The 17,756-nt window shown below is 41.1% G+C and overlaps 1 protein-coding gene across 2 annotated transcripts in view; it reads right to left on the bottom strand.

Moving 5' to 3' along the window:
- Window positions 1-1,358: 1,358 nt before the first annotated feature.
- Window positions 1,359-17,756, bottom strand: part of MRPL39 (mitochondrial ribosomal protein L39) — a 28,795-nt gene continuing 12,397 nt past the window's right edge. For both annotated transcript variants that reach the window (XM_043538328.1, XM_037905686.2), the window contains 4 exons: window positions 16,216-16,281; window positions 11,961-12,114; window positions 7,439-7,486; window positions 1,359-1,474 (listed from right to left, as the gene is read on the bottom strand). In XM_043538328.1, the coding sequence (XP_043394263.1) occupies window positions 1,409-1,474; window positions 7,439-7,486; window positions 11,961-12,114; window positions 16,216-16,281 (334 nt within the window). In that variant the 3' untranslated portion in view covers window positions 1,359-1,408. The remainder of the gene's footprint in view (window positions 1,475-7,438; window positions 7,487-11,960; window positions 12,115-16,215; window positions 16,282-17,756) is intronic.

Below are 17,756 nucleotides of genomic sequence, written 5' to 3'. Positions count from 1 at the left end.
ACAGCAATGAAACAGCCAGGCAGCAAGTGCCCCGCAAGCCTGAGTTGGCTGGCACGGGCTAACTTCTTTGCGGTGTAGACATATCCTAAGTATACTGACATGATTATAATTAATGGTCCCACTAATTAGAAGAGATATTTCTAGTTAAATATATTTTATTGCATGTTTGTTCTTTTGCTAATCTGTGACATCAGTTTGTTAAGAAAGCAAGTTAAATTTCAAAAGTATACCTAATGGTAAAGGAGTCAGTGGGACAGAATTTAAAGAATGCATTTGCTAAATAAAATGTTACAGTAAGTATGACTCAAATTCTTTTCTGGCCAAGAAAAAAGCTTCTGAGCCAAAGGAAAATGAAATTTTGACACTCTCTTTTCAGCAGAATCTCTTGAGGATTTGTATAGTCAACCACATAAACAATCTAAAAAAAATAAAGACTCTTATTACATGGAGGGCTGGGAGTTCCAACATACCTCCCTGCTAGTTAAGGGAAATGGTTTTTACATAAGACATTAACTGCTTTTGTTTTAGCAGCTGAATACTAACAATGCCTCAAAGAACACAGAGGACATGGAGAGATTCAGAGATTATGCATCTAAAAATGCTGACAGGTAATTGATAACAATTGGACACTATTCTAGAGCTCCCTTTCTGGGGAAGGAGAGGTCTTAAAAAGAATTACAAGCAGTTTGATGACAAAAGAACTTACTTCCATTTTTAAGTGATTTAGGTTTATTACCTATTGCTATTAATGTACAAGACACCAGAGATCAGAAGCAGCAAAGATTTTTGTGACACTTGTGTGCTTTTGCAAATGGAAGAAAAAAATAATTTTCTTTGACTTGTTATTGTAGGAGATGTACATTTTGTGACATTCCACTGGGGAATAATTTTGGTAAGAAATTGAACTAGCATTTCAGTGGATACAAAGTTGTTTTTTTTTTCATGGCAGATGAAACAAATACTAAGCAAAAATTGTTTTGCATGTTACTGAATGAAAAGAAAATACATCAAATTTGTACAGATGGACTAGCTCACTTATTTTCTGTGTTAGTGGTTCACTTATTTTCTGTGTACCAAGCTGGGATATTTATGGAATAGAATACTCACAGAATAAAGGTTTATCAGAATCTTGGATCATGAAAATGCCATGGATGAGCTGAGTGTTACCAGACACGAAACATTCGTGTCTCACTCTTTTCAAACTTTAGTTCAGATCTAATTATAGTTTTAACAGATGTGGAAAATCAAGTAAGTCAATTGAGATATTAGCCTTAAATTTATCCCTGATTTAACTTTGTTCAACTGAGTTAACAATCAGGATTGAACTTGGCATTTTATCTTTATACATAACACACAAGACATGTCCAAAACATTTTTATTTGATTAATTTACACATGAAAATTAAGAATTATGTTGATACAGTTTTTGCTTCCAGACTTCCATCTTTTGCTTCCAGACTGCCATCTTCAATAACCTGCAAAACATCAGTGTTGGGGGGGGGGGGGAGGGTTGGGTTAAGTATAGTTTCATTCTCTCACCACACCCTGTACATTCTCCCCTTCCGCTGTACTATACTTGAGCAAGGATAGTGTACAGCAAGAAGTACTACTGTCTTTAAAATTAAACAATATGAATTGAAAACACTTTCAAACTGGTTTATAAGAACCAGCAGAACCCTGTTTATCCTATCTAACTGGGACTGGGCAGGGGCGGCGAGTTATATGGGCCCATGGTGCCCGGACTCCAGCAATATTCAGGACCTGGAGCCCAACTCCACCAATGCTTGGGGTCAGGTCTATCCCCCATCCCCGCTTGCCGCCCATGTGCGCCTCCCCCCTTGCTGTCCCCGTGCGCCTCCCGAGGGCCCTGGAGCATCCCTGCCTCAAGCAGGTGGCTGCCCCCCTGCAGCTCCCCTCTACGCTCTGATCTGCTGGCTCCCAGCATCAACTGCTGCCGCAGGGTCCTAGTACCCCCCATTCACTAGTGCCACGACAGACTGACCCTGACCCTGCCCTTTCGCCTCGGACACTTCCCTTTTCCGGCAGGACCCTCCACCAGCACAGGGGCCCCCCTGCTCGCAGCCACCACTCCTGCCCCATACTGGGCAAGGGGCAGCCCCAACCCCCACCGCCAGTGAGGCTACAGTGAGGGGCAGCAGCAGGGGAGGAGGAGGACATGTGATGGCAGCCTCCCCCCCACAGTCACCCACCACAGGGGAGGCGAGGGGGATTCCTGGACCTGAGAGGGGCCCTAGGAGCATGTGCAGTGACATTGGGGCGAGGTAAGCGTGCGGCCGGGAGGGAAGAGGGGGGCCCCAGGACAGCCTGCCTGCACCCCAAACTCCTTAGCCCTGGCCCTGCCCCACCCCAGAGCCCATACCCCCAGCCAGAGCCCTCACTCCCCTGCACCCCAATCCTCAGCCCTAGCCCTGAGCCCCTCCCACCCCTCAAACGCCTCATCCTCAGCCCCAGCCAAAGCCCTCATCCCCCCACACCCTAACCCTCTGCCCCAGCCCTGAGCCCCCTCCTGCACTGTGAACCCCTCATCACCAGCACCACCCCAGACCTCTCACATTTTTATATTATTTTTAAAAATATATATCGGCTTACAAGGCAGGTGTGGGGGGGTGGGACTTGGAGCTGTTCTGGGCACCACCAAAAATTATACAAACTTGCTGCCCCTGGGACTGGGGCCAGATCAGATAATCAAAAATCAAGATAAACCAGAGAATGGAAAAGTGCAGTGCTTCAGCGGCATCTAGCGGCCACAGGAGAGCGTGCACTGGTTGTCCGGTTAATATGGATAATGGAGGGTCAGATAAATGGATTCTCTATTGTACCATATGTTAGCCTTGAGCATGCTTCTTAATTAGCGGACTGCGGAACAGATGTGATATGCTTTTTCTCTACTGCTATTCAAACAGCAAGCAGAATATTGGCTTTGGAGTTTTAAGAGTCTGAAAATTTTACTATTTAATCTTAACTAAACTTGGGGGAAATTTGGTAATATCTAGATGTTACAAGTAGGGTTCCACTTCCTTTATTCCATGAACATGGTTTTTGTATTTATTCAGCCACTGTAAATGCTTCCTTCGACTGGCTTCACTATTACTTTCCAGTCCTCTCTTCCAGATTGAATGTTAACAGGAAACTTCCTTTCCTTACACCAGGCACATTTTACTTTTTAGAACTCTTTCCGGTTATCCTCACATTTAAATTAATGCAATCATTTCCCCTTTTGGCTTCCATTAGCTTCTATATAGGCTCACCCCTAGTATCAGCCTTCTTCCTTGGACGCGAGTGAAAAAATTGACTCATTTGTCTTGTTATACATGAGGCACACAGCTCCTGTATTTATTTTTAACTCAGATGTCTGTGTACAGTTAGAACACTAAATTGCTTTTTTTCAGTATTACTTGTATTTCAAGTTCATGCTAAATCTTCATTTCAGATTCCACATATAACCTTAAACATGTAGAAAAAATAAAAATACAAAGATGCTAACATTCTATTTTCCTCATCTTTTAGAAATTTTGAAAAATGTCAATTCTTTAAAGTTACTTAATAGGAGCTTACAAAGAGACTATTCACGTGAGGGAAGGGAGCCGAAGGAGACTCCGCCAGTTGGAAGGCATAAGATGCACTGTCCTAGGGTTGGGGGTTCCACGATCACCACTCCCAAGAGAAGGAGACGGGTGATGGTGGTCGGGGACTCTCTCCTCAGGGGGACTGAGTCATCTATCTGCTGCCCCAATTGGGAAAACCGAGAAGTCTGCTGCTTGTCAGGAGCTAAGATTCGCGATGTGACGGAGAGACTGCCGAGACTCATCAAGCCCTTGGATCGCTACCCCTTCCTGCTTCTCCACGTGGGCACCGATGATACTGCCAAGAATGACCTTGAGCGGATCACTGCAGACTACGTGGCTCTGGGAAGAAGGATAAAGGAGTTTGAGGCGCAAGGTGTTCTCGTCCATCCTCCCCGTGGAAGGAAAAGGCCTGGGTAGAGACCGTCGTGGAAGTCAACGAATGGCTACACAGGTGGTGTCGGAGAGAAGGCTTTGGATTCTTTGACCATGGGATGGTGTTCCAAGAAGGAGGAGAGCTAGGCCGAGACGGGCTCCACCTAACGAAGAGAGGGAAAAGCATCTTCGCGAGCAGGCTGGCTAACCTAGTGAGGAGGGCTTTAAACTAGGTTCACCGCGAGAAGGAGACTAAAGCACTGAGGTAAGTGGGATACCGGGAGGAAGCACAAGCAGGAGCATGTGAGAGGGGAGGGCTCCTGCCTCATACTGAGAAAGAGGGGCGATCAGTGGTTTATCTCAAGTGCCTATGCACAAAGCCTGGGAAACAAGCCGGGAGAACTGAAAGTCCTGGCAAAGTCAAGGAATTATGATGTGACTGGAATAACAGAGACTTGGTGGGATAACTCCCATGACTGGAGTACTATCATGAACGGATATAAGCTGTTCAGGAAGGACAGGCAGGGGAGAAAAGGTGGGGGAGTTGCATTGTATGTAAGAAAGCAGTATGACTGCTCAGAGCTCTGGTATGAAACTGCAGAAAAACCTGAGAGTCTCTGGATTAAGTTTAGAAGTGTGAGCACCAAGAGTGATGTTGTGGTGGGAGTCTGCTATAGACCACCGGACCAGGGGGATGAGGTGGACGAGGCTTTCTTCCGGCAACTCGCAGAAGCTACTAGATTGCATGCCCTGGTTCTCATGGGAGACTTCAATCACCCTGATATCTGCTGGGAGAGCAAGACAGCGGTGCACAGACAATCCAGGAAGTTTTTGGAAAGCGTAGGGGACAATCTCCTGGTGCAAGCGCTGGAGGAACCAACTAGGGACAGAGCTCTTCTTGACCTGCTGCTCACAAACCAGGAAGATTTAGTAGGGGAAGCAAAAGTGGATGGGAACCTGGGAGGCAGTGACCATGAGATGGTCGAGTTCAGGATCCTGACACAGGGAAGAAAGGAAAGAAGCAGAATACAAACCCTGGACTTCAGAAAAGCAGACTGACTCCCTCAGGGAACTGATGGGCAAGATCACCTGGGAGAATAACATGAGGGGGAAAGGAGTCCAGGAGAGCTGGCTGTATTTTAAAGAATCCTTATTGAGGTTAGAGGGACAAACCATCCCGATGTGTAGAAAGAATAGTAAATAGGGCAGGCAGCCAGCTTGGCTTAACAGTGGAATCCTTGCTGATCTTAAACACAAAAAAGAAGCTTACAAGAAGTGGAAGATTGGACAAATGACCAGGGATGAGTATAAAAATATTGCTCGAGCATGCAGGAGTGAAATCAGGAAGGCCAAATCACACCTGGAGTTGCAAGCTAGCAAGAGATGTTAAGAGTAACAAGAAGGGTTTCTTCAGGTATGTTGGCAACAAGAAGAAAGTCAAGGGAAGTGTGAGCCCCTTACTGAATGAGGGAGGGAACCTAGTGACAGAGGATGTGGAAAAAGCTAATATACTCAATGCTTGTTTTTGCCTCTGTCTTCACGAACAAGGTCAGCTCCCAGACTACTGCACTGGGCAGCACAGCATGGGGAGGAGGTGACCAGCCCTCTGTGGAGAAAGAAGTGGTTCGGGACTATTTAGAAAAGCTGGACGTGCACAAATCCATGGGGCCAGAAGCACTGCATCCGAGAGTGCTAAAGGAGTTGGCGGATGTGATTGCAGAGCCATTGGCAATTATCTTTGAAAACTCATGGCGATCTGGGCAAGTCCCGGACGACTGGAAAAAGGCTAATGTAGTGCCCATCTTTAAAAAAGGGAAGAAGGAGGATCCTGGGAACTACAGGCCAGTCAGCCTCACCTCAGTCCCTGGAAAAATCATGGAGCAGGTCCTCAAGGAATCAATTCTGAAGCACTTAGAGGAGAGGAAAGTGATCAGGAAGAGTCACCATGGATTCACCAAAGGCAAGTCATGCCTGACTAATCTAATTGCCTTCTATGACGACATAACTGGTTCTGTGGATGAAGGGAAAGCAGTCGATGTGGTGTTCCTTGACTTTAGCAAAGCTTTTGACACTGTCTCCCATAGTATTCTTATCAGCAAGTTAAAGAAGGTGGGTAGAAAATTGGCTAGATTGTCGGGCTCAACGGGTAGTGATCAATGGCTCCATGTTTAGTTGGCAGCCAGTATCAAGCAGAGTGCCTCAAGGGTCGGTCCTGGGGCTGGTTTTGTTTAATATCTTCAGTAATGATCTGGAGGATGGTGTGGATTGCACCCTCAGCAAGTTTGCAGACGACAATAAATTGGGAGGAGTGGTAGATACGCTGGAGGGTAGGGATAGGATACAGAGGGACCTAGACAAATTGGAGGATTGGGCCAAAAGAAATCTGATGAGGTTCAACAAGGACAAGTGCAAAGTCCTGCACTTAGGATGGAAGAATCCAATGCACCGCTACAGACTAGGGACCGAATGGCTCAGCAGCAGTTCTGCAGAAAAGGACCTAGGGGTTACAGTGGACGAGAAGATGGATATGAGTCAACAGTGTGCCCTTGTTGCCAAGAAGGCCAATGGCATTTTGGGATGTATAAGTAGGGGCATTGCCAGCAGATAGAGGGACGTGATCGTTCCCCTCCATTCGACATTGGTGAGGCCTCATCTGGAGTACTGTGTCCAGTTTTGGGCCCCACACTACAAGGAGGATGTGGAAAGATTGGAGAGAGTCCAGCGGAGGGCAACAAAAATGATTAGGGGTCTGGAACACATGACTTACGAGGAGAGGCTGAGGGAACTGGGATTGTTTAGTCTACAGAAGAGAAGAATGAGGGGAGATTTGATAGCTGCTTTCAACTACTTGAAAGGTGGTTCCAAAGAGGATGGATCTAGACTATTCTCAGTGGTAGCAGAAGACAGAACAAGGAGTAATGGTCTCAAGTTGCAGTGGGGGAGATTTAGGTTGGATATTAGGAAAAACTTTTTCACTAGGAAGGTGGTGAAACACTGGAATGCGTTAGCTAGGGAGGTGGTGGAATCTCCTTCCTTAGAAGTTTTTAAGGTCAGGTTTGACAAAGCCCTGGCTGGGATGATTTAATTGGGGATTGGTCCTGCTTTGAGCAGGGGGTTGGACTAGATGACCTCCTGAGGTCCCTTCCAACCCTGATATTCTATGATTCTACCAAAAATTCCATACTGACAAAATCTGCAATCACATACACATATCATCCAAGTTCCATGATCTGTAGTACCCCAGAGAAATATTTTTAATGCAACTCAGGCTTCCACAAAGTTCAAATGTTTTCCTTCTTACAAAAACAATTAGATTATTTATTTATACTCTAATGCAGCATTCAATTTTTCTTAAGATTTGGCCTGGATTCCTTCCTTTAAATAAATATGTTCTTGTATGTATCCTCCAATTATGATTATCTTTTACTTTAAGAAAAAGAAGTCATTAAAGCTGTGTATTTAGCTGCTACTTCAACTTACCAGTCTCCGAGACCTTTCCAGCAATCTTCGCCATACTGTGTGATGAGCCTGGAAAAAAGTGAATTAGTGCAGTGAATTACTTATAATTAAACTGAAATCAGGTCCTGTGGCAAATGTGAGGTAATATCTTTTATTCAATTTGTGAGAGAGACAAGCTTCTTCTAGTCTGGGAAAGGTATGACTACACCAACACTGTAAACAAAACTAAAAATACAGGCAGTTTGATTGCTCATGTTGAAATTAGTTAATTTTTATTACCTGTCCAGTTGGAAACGTATCTCTCTCTTGCACACTTGGATATTATCATGCAAACACACATATGAATAGTCCCACTGAAGTCAATGGGCCTATTCACATGAATATATTTAAGCAAATATAGAAATGTTGACAGGATTGGGGCCTTCTTTATATCTTTTCTGGTGTAAAATGTATAAATGTCAAATGTGTCTTGAATATTCTGTTAACAGTCATAAGCTCTCTCCCTGCCCCTTTAAGCATAAAACACTCACTATTTCCTTAGCAAGAATACAAAACTAGGTTACAAGTTGCACATCTTTATTTGCTCAGCATAAAAGACCAACAATCCTCATTTTACAGAAACATTGTCAAAAGAATCTTTATTACATCAGGAATAGGCAACACTTAAACAACATCTACAAACTATTGTTAGTCATTACGCAAAAGAAGATGGAACTTCTCTCTCTCCGCCACCCCCCTCAACTATAAAGAATCTACCAAAGGCTGACAAACAAGGGTAGCATCCTGATTGCCTATGCACATGGCCCATTAATTTCTAGAAATTAATCAAGTTTTAGAGAGGAGTATAAAAAAATGTAGATTTAAACGAGCTAGGAACAGTGGGTGAACCAAAAGGTGCAAGTTTCAGAGGCCAAACTTTTCTGATACCCCAACAAGTTCAATATATAAAATCTTCCTTAAATTAGATTCTGTATATTTGTCTTCTTTATAAACCAGATATATTTCTTTTTTAGTAAATAATTTGTCCTGTTTCTTCAAGACAATTCTCTTGTTCTGTATTAGGTATTCTATACAATTAAAATAATGTACTGATTATGTTCCCCAAATTCACAGGAAATATAAAGGATTTTGTTTTCTGTATAAATGATTGATGCAGTCTAAATATGGCATAAGAAGGGAAATATTGAAAGCTATGAGCACTTAACCTATGCAAAGCTTGGAAATAATAATAGAAATTGCTTAATAAGGGAAGAGGAATTCCAAATAATAGTCCAGAGAATTCAGAAATACCTTCAAATTAATCAAACATAAAAAGACTCCAACAAAAAAGGATCAAAATTTGTTCTGAAGTTGAGCAAATAATTGATTTCTCAGTTCATTCACCCTGAAATGATTTTTTTTCCTTTCATATTGGGTTGTTTTCACATGCTTTTCACCGTTTCCATTTTTTAAAAAAAGTTAACTAAATTTCTAATCTAAACGTCATTTCAAAATGAAATGTTGAAACTGAACTTTCAAAGTGGTCAAAACCAACTGTTTTGATTTTCAAAATCTTTTCCTCTTTTTTTTTTTAAATATACAAAGAAATTATTTACCAAACAACTGAAATTTGTGACCAGTTTCAGTGCCCCAAAAATACATTTTTCAATTAACTTACTATTCATCAAAATGATGTTGCCTTGCTCTAATTATACACCATTGCCATCTACTGGACACCAACTGAAGTAGCAGAGAAACTATAAATTGAAAGCTGAGAGCAACTTTTGGCCAGGGTCCAATAAAAAAATAAGACTGCCCTCCTCCAGCGAACCCTGAAACAGGATATATAAATTGAGATCACCATATGGGACCCTAGAGCTCGCGGAATCCATGTGGGCTGCCTCTTTCCTTCTCCAGGGTTACAGCACTAAGAAGAAGAGTTGACCAAAACCACAGAGACACTGAAGAATCCAGAAGTGCTACAGATACCCAGAGTAGCCATGTGAAAGACTCTCAGAATGTAACACTTGATATGCCACACCTCCAAAACATTTCCCAAGCTATTGTTTTTACTAAGCATGACAATTTAAATGTGTGAAGTGGAAGACCTTTCAGACCACACAAGATCAACTTTTCTGGCTGTTGCACGATAGGCCCCCGAAGGGAAAAGAAGAACACCCCGCATCCAAGGGTTAACAGGACTAAGCAGCAGTGAGATTTCGTTTCAGAGATTGTATTTCTCTTTCTGTTCTTTAACATTAACAGCGTTATCTGATTGAATCTACACTCTTTCAAGTGAGATCTTAAGTAACCATATTTTGGATTTAAATGAACGGCTCGTCTACATTTACAGGACTGTAGCTGCATTGCTTTAGCACTTAGTGAAGACACTACCTACGCCAATGGAAGAAGCTCTCCTGTCAGCATAGATACTCAATCTCCCCGAGAAGCGATAGCTACGTCAATAGTAGAAGCCCTTCCATTAACACAGCGCGGTCTACATGGGCAGGTTAGGTCAGTTGGTTGTGTAGACCAAGCCTAAGTAATGCAATATACATTCTCCTTTATAAGCCCAAGCAAAGTGGACTGACAGAGAAACACAGTAACTTGAAGCAGTTACTTTTGACATTTTAAACATTCCCCTTTCATACCAAAACAATTCCAATAGTAGGGACCACATTCACAAAAATGCCTTAAGACAAGTGCATCCTTAATCCTTGGTGAATTATTTGAAGTGTGACAAATGTATTAAAGGCACTAAAGAACTGATAACTGAATATTATGATGTAATAAGAAATCTTGACAATTTGTTTTGTTCTTGGTGTAAGTGATTGACCTCAACAGTAGTCTTTATTAATTGCTTAGAAGACTGTGTATCTTGTGTTTAGCACACACCTAGAACATTTGCTGTATCTAAACTGGATTTATGAACTGTTGACTATATAGTGAGATTCTCGGTGAATTAATAAACTGTGGATTGATTAAGAATAATTAAAGTGTGCTGATCTGAGAAATGCTCCAAGGTAAAACTTGACCTGAAAAGAACCTAACGCTCATTAGCAAGCTAGCGTTCCCTAGACTCAATAAAAAGTGGTTTCCCTAATTAAATTCTATGTCAATATTGGCCTCAACACTTCTCAAACTGGCAAATCTAGTTTGTTCAATTTCAGCTTTAAAAATCTAACTGGCACCTCTGCAAATTCATAAAATTGACCTCTCATTCACACTTACAACAGCAGTGTCAGCAGAGGGAAGTTGTGGTGAATTATAGAGGAGACAGAGAAGTACCCTTCCCAGCAATTAAGTGTCAGCCAGTGTTAGGGTTTATACACGTTAACAGACCTCTGTGGGGGAAAAAAAAAAAATCACACTGCCCATTAACCACACCACACATTCTGTGACTGAAAGGCTTGAGGTATCCACTGCTGTTAAGTATTTTGATAATTTAAAAACCCCTTTTAAGCAAGACATTTTCTAAGTTATAGCTTCTGCAATAAACTGCTCTCAGCAAAAAAATGAAGGCCACGAGGCCACTAGGTTGAGACCCCCCAGATGATCTTGCATACATTAAAGGATTAGCCCATGGACAGCTGATCTGGCTCTCAATAGGGGCAAAAGCTCCTACCCTGCTCTGCTGGCAACTGAGGCAGAGAAATTTGGGCTAATATAAGACTAACGGTAGCCCCCAAAACATAAGTAAACAATTTAGGAAGGTGTGCGTATGTGTGAGAGGAAGAGTGTGAGAAAAGAAGAGACAGGTGCTAAAACTGGAACTTGGCACTCCCCGTATAGATAGGGCCATGATGCAGAACATAAGCCAGAAGTTAACTAATGGAGGTTAGAAAGAACTTTACTCTATGGGCAAGATATTCCATAACTGTCACTACAGAGTTTTTTGCACCTGTTTCTGAATCATCTGGTATAGATGATTATAGACAGAACACTGAACTAGAGGAACCAGAGGTCTGATTCTGAATGGCAATTCTTATTTTCCACTTTGGAATGATGTGCAGCGAAATTTCACTCATTTAAAAGAGTTAATAGACAGTCTGCCATTTCCCTTGGAGGAAACATTCTCAGTAACCACATGAACAAGAAAAATGTGATGGACAATTATAGAACCTTTCCAGAAATGACATGACTAAAATAACTGTACTGGAAGACAAGTATATTTTAAAAAAAACAAACTAATGCCACAGAGCCTGGTCTGTATTAAAGAGTTTTGACTAAATATCTAAAATAGTGCCCAGGAAACCAGAGCCTTGACACTCCTAAAGTAATCACTCTCTGGGCCTTCCACTCATCTACTTCTCACCTAGGGTGACCAGATAGCAAGTGTAAAAAATCGGGACGGGGGTGGGGCGTAATAGTTGCCTATATAAGAAAAAGCCCCCAAAATCAGGACTGTCCCTATAAAATCGGGACATCTGGTCACCCTATTCTCAACACAACTATGACAAGATATTGGCACTGCATATGCTAAGGATTTGAAGACATGTAAAAAGATTTCTTCCACTCCTTCCTGCCCTAAGCAAAGAATATTTGTACTGAATGCATTACTTACCTTTAAGTGAACTGGCAGAGACACACCCTGAAACCTTCGTATAGACTCAGACTGGCTGGTTTGGACATTATGGGCTGCTGTCACTTCATACTGGAAGCAAAAACTTGTCCTCGGAATGTGAAGGCCTTCACTAATATCTACAAAGTCACCAAACCTAATTGGAGCACAATAAAACTCACAGTGAACGTACGTGTATAGTGGCATTACAAACATGGCTATTTCTTTCTATCATCACTTAGAAAATGCCTATCTACAGAAAATTATAGTGAACCTCTGTCTAAACCAAAAGAGAAACCCCACTCAAATCCCAAACCAAACATCCCACTACAGTTCAGCATTCTTGGGGAAGGAGTATATCCAGCATATCTGGGGAAGGAGTGCCCTTGAAAACTTCAGGTTCAGCATGTTTTCCTAACCTGAATAAGTAATTTAAAACTAGAGTCCAAAAGGCAGATCTTCAGCTGATGTAAACTGCCATAACTACAATGATTTTAATGGAATTATGACAATATGCAGGATCTACTCCCAAAAGCACACACTAAATGTCCACTAGAACTCCCTCGCCTACGGTGAATGAACGCGACACCGAGAATGTAAGTAACCCGGGGGCGCCGGCTGGGCTTTCTGGGGTGGGGGCGAGTGGGCGCTGGGGTGGCCGGACCTGCCTGTCACCCAGGGAACGGGTGGGCTGAAGTGCCTTGGGGGCTGTGTCGCTTGTGTGGCTGAATGTGACTGCTCTACACAAAGGACGGCCTGCGTAGAGAGGGGTGGTTGTATTGTGTCCAGACACACAAATGTCTCAGAAGAAAAACTGCTAGAGAGAAATGTGCATTTGTTTCAGCAGTTGTTGGCCCTCTCTGTGCCAATATAAACTCATAGGTGTAATTTGAATGAAAGACCCTGTACAGAATCAAACTGTGTAATTTAAAATCCCCAGAGTGGAGCCTGGCATTGTGGGTATATATTATGTTCCTACTGTTGTGACACTGGTTCAAGGCACTGTCCTGGCAGCTGGATGCTGTTAAACATCCGATGAAGTGAGCTGTAGCTCATGAAAGCTTATGCTCAAATGAATTTGTTAGTCTCCTTTTCTTTTTGTGGATACAGACTAACACGGCTGCTACTCTGAAACCTGTTAAACAGATGTTTCACAGGTGTGTGAAGAGTATTGTTATTGTGAGTGCTGTCATTGAGGTCCAATGCCTGCTTATTAAATTACTTAAATTACGGTTTAACTTAGTGTTTTTCAAGAGCTTGGTTTACTAGTGGTGGTTAAAAAAAAAAAAGACAAACCCTGTAATGTTTTAATGATGTATCTTATATGGTGCAAATTCAGTACTGTCTCGTATATTAGTGATGCAGAATTTGAGAAAAATAATCTATCTGCTCTGATGTTTGTAAGCTGAAGTGTAAAATAATTGCTAAAACAAGCCAATAAAGCACTAGTAAACAGGGTGCAGAGAACAGTCCTGTACTGGCAGGGGAGGACTCGGTGACCTAGATAATAAGTCTTTCCATCTCTAATTTGCATGATTATTAATGACTAGACTAATAGCTTTATTGTCACTTGTTCAGATGATATTGGAAGGTCCTCTTTTCTGAATTAGCAGCAAAGTCAGAAAGTCCTTCCTCTGTTAAAAGGTAGCATTTGGCAGTGAACGCTAACATATTCTAAATAAAACTGCATGTTTTTAATGAGCTCAAACGAACAGTAATATTGTTAGCATTTTATCTGAAATATTTTTAATACGTAAATAAACTGTATGTAGAAACTTAATATAATCAAAAATCAAACTCAGTGAGACAAACCCTCTCTAAGTAGGAACCTTATTTGCTTAAAGTTGAGACAAAACTTATTTGACCTCAGAATAATCATTCTAAAAGGAAAAATTATTAGGAAAAAAACTGGTCTTTTTGTGTGAGAAGGTATGCAGATGAGTTGTAGTTTATACTGCTCTGAAGCACAAATTAGCAAAATCAGTGAGCATTATTTATATTTCTTTCATTATGAATATAACCCAGTGTCCTTTAGAAACCATATGCTGGGTCTGAGTGAAAGTGATTGGGGAGAGAGATACCTGTTTTGGACTGAAATAAGGAAAAAGAAGATTTAGGCTGAATATTAAGAAAAACTGCTAGATTTGTTAGAGAGCAAGTAGTCTTCTAAGGGAATTGGTGGAAGCCCTATTGCTTGAGACATTTTAAAACAAGACCAGACAAAGCATTAGAAAACATGCTGCATAAAAGAGTCACTGCATTGGCAGGATTTGGATTTTATTGACATAATACTCATTTCTCACTTCTATGATCTTTATTTGTTTTAGCCTTTGGTACAACCTGCCGGCTAAGGGCTGTATTGAGCAAAAAGTCAGTGAAGCATATTTTGTTGCAGAATCTCAATGGGCTTCAGCCCAAGGGCCAAAGCTGCCCTGTGGAAGAAAAGCATTAAAAATGAATTGTAGTGGCCTTTTGTATTCAGCTGAACTTCCAAATGGCTAAAACAGATTCCCCTGTAATGTTTTGCCCAGTCATTGTCCTCCTAGCTGCATTGGATCAAAGTTTTTAAACTCCATTTTGGCCTCATCCTGATCAACCAGTCAACAGTGCCCTTGTTGCCAAGAAGGCCAATGGCATTTTGGGATGTATAAGTAGGGGCACTGCCAGCAGATCGAGGGACGTGATCCTTCCCCTCTATTCTTCTCCCCTAAACTAATCCTAATCTGGAGTACTGTTTTGGGCCCCACACTACAAGAAGGATGTGGAAAAATTGGAAAGAGTCCAGCGGAGGGCAACAAAAATGATTAGAGGACTGGAACACATGATTTATGAGGAGAGGCTGAGGGAACTGGGATTGTTTAGTCTGCGGAAGAGAAGAATGGGGGGAGGGGGGGATTTGATAGCTGCTTTCAGCTACCTGAAAGGGGGTTCCAAAGAGGATGGATCTTCTAGACTGTTCTCAGTGGTAGCAGATGACAGAACAAGGAGTAATGGTGTCAAGTTGCAGTGGGGGAGATTTAGGTTGGATATTAGGAAAAACTTTTTCACTAGGAGGGTGGTGAAGCACTGGAATGGATTACCTAGGAAGGTGGTGGAATCTTCTTCCTTTTGAAGTTTTTAAGGTCAGGCTTGCCAAAGCCTTGGCTGGGATGATTTAGTTGGGGATTGGTCCTGCTTTGAGCAGGGGGTTGGACTAGATGACCTCCTGAGGTCCCTTCCAACCTTGATATTCTATGATTCTATTATTCTATTTATTGCTTTAAGGAGGATTTCCCCCATCATATATCTGAAAACTCCAATGCTTAAAAATAAATAAATAATAATAATAAAAATGAACGAAGATACCAACTCAGGAAAATATACAAAATGCAGGAGAATTAAAAAAAAAAAAAAAAAAATACCCTTCACATCACACACTTCCTTCAAAGATCAGCCAACCCCTCTTCCCTTCTGTCCTCAGTCCCCACTCTGTGCTCTGCAAATATAGATTTCCCCAGGAAAAACACTATTTCAAAACTAGCCATCTCTGCAAAGCCTACTTTTCCGTAGGGAGTTTCCAAACCACAACCACCACTCATGGTAACACACAAACATCAAGTGGTCTGAATAGCATGCATGAGGTTAAACCAAAAATGGATCCTTTTACAATTCATGGACTGACAAACATTTCTTCCCCTCTCAAGCAATTTCTCCTTTCACCAATCAGATTCCTACAACTTTTTTCTGCATTTCTTTCCTTTAACACCTGAAGCCAGTTCCAATCTGACTCCAGTGTAAACATAAGTGTAAGAAATGCAATGCTGACAGGACTACGGTTTGCCAAAACTGGAAAAGGAATGAGATTTTGGCATAAAAAGATTACCAGGAACATTTCAGTTTTTGTTTTAAAGTATTTTTCTTCTAATACATTAAAATTGCTAAAACTAGTTTTTAATTTAGAACCTTAATATAAAGCTTTTAAAGTGATGGGTTTTTTTCAGTGTTTACCATCAGTAAGAGATGGGAGGCAGCGGGGGAAGGAAGCCCACTATCTTAAAAGCTTTCTGAAAAGTTTAATGAGCCCCCATCAAGAGTTAAATATAACAATAATGGTGCTGTGGAAGAACCGATATAGATCAGAATACAGCTAACCCAGAAATCAAAGTTTAATTAAAAATACATCACAAGTCACTTATCTTTTTTTCAGGTGCATATAATTTTGCAAAGTAACTGGACCTTATTATGAATCATTACAGAATAAAATTCAAGTTTTACTCACCGATGTAACTTTACTATACCTTCAGGATTTTGCGATGCTTTCTGTTCTATTGAATCCATTTTGTACCTTGAAAAAAAAAAAAAAAACCAGCACACTTCACAAATTTGTCAGATATAAAGTTACATATATGAAGAAGCAAAAACAATCAAGTTGCTTCATATTATTTTTGTAATCTATAAGGGTCTGATGCAGAAGCCCCTTGAAGTCAATAGTAGCCTTTCAGAACCTAATCCTTAACTCTACTATTAAGTTAATACGGGAAAAATAATGAGAAAAATCTTTGATCTATGCATCAAAGAAGCCTTTTTAATAATTGTGCTCAATATTCATAAGATTAGAAACAATTTTAAACCCTTACCGTTCATATTTTAAGGCCTTTTTGACATATCTCAAGAAAAGTATGTATGTCATGAATGAGCCAGTCCAGCTCAAAGCAGTTACATTCATTTTATTTTGTGGAAAGAACATTTCAATAAAAATAAGCCTTTCTAGATACAAAGATGTTAATGCCAGAGGGACCATCTGATCGGACCTCCTGTGCAACAAAGGCCACAGAATTACACCCAGCTACCTTGTAATAAGTCCACTAACTTGTGTTTAGCTAAAGCATAATTTCCAGAAAGGCATCTAGCCTTGATCTGAAGACATCAAATGATAAAGAATCCACCACTTCCTTCAGTAGTTTGTTACAATGATTAAACACCCTCACTGCAGAAATGTCTGCCTAGTTTCTAATTTGAATTTGTCCAGCTTTAACTTCCAGCCACCGGGTGGTATGCCTTTCTTCACTTGATTAAAAAGAGTCCATTAGTATCCATTATTTTTGTCCCACAACTATGGGGTGCGGAAAGAAAGGCACAGAGAGGTAAAGCAACTTGCCTGAGATCACAAAGTAGATCACGGCCAAGCCAGGGATAAATCCCAGGCCCTGGTCAGTACCCCATTTATAGGGCACTTCGTTTTGGGTTTTATTTTATTTTATTTTTCACAGGAATTGATCAGTGTTTATCACAACAACAACAACAGAAACAGGTGAAGATCGGTGGAAAAAACTAGTAAAAAAGTATTCAGTAGATTAATGCTTTGATTAATGAAATTCAGCGTGGTTTGCTGCAGAACTAAAACAGAACTCAAAACACCAGGCCATCTCTGAGTTTAAGAAAACAATACCTCTCCAATCCCCAAATAAAACTTTTCATTTGAACAAACAGTTTACCGTTGTAGACTTAGAACTAATAGCCTATAAATATTTACATTTAATAACTGGGCCACACCATTTGAGGGTATACACTCAGCTTCATCCTTTTCTCCTGGTTTTTGTTTGTTTTTTTTAAACTTTAATACGCCTTGTTTTCTGAAATGTATTCTGACACATTTTTGTTTTCCTCCCATTTTTGGGTGTCAGCTCTTTAAACAGCATCTGCTAACAGCCTGAAATGCGTACGAAGTGGATGTGAGATTCATCAGTACATTCAGATGCACACACACTTCAGAGCTTGTGTGCATGCCTGTTTGTTTATTGTGTGTATCTTCTAATCTAA

The sequence above is a fragment of the Chelonia mydas genome, chromosome 1 (genome assembly GCF_015237465.2).
Source record: "Chelonia mydas isolate rCheMyd1 chromosome 1, rCheMyd1.pri.v2, whole genome shotgun sequence".
Taxonomy (NCBI): Eukaryota; Metazoa; Chordata; order Testudines; family Cheloniidae; genus Chelonia; species Chelonia mydas.
This window is presented reverse-complemented; position numbering and strand designations above follow the sequence as displayed.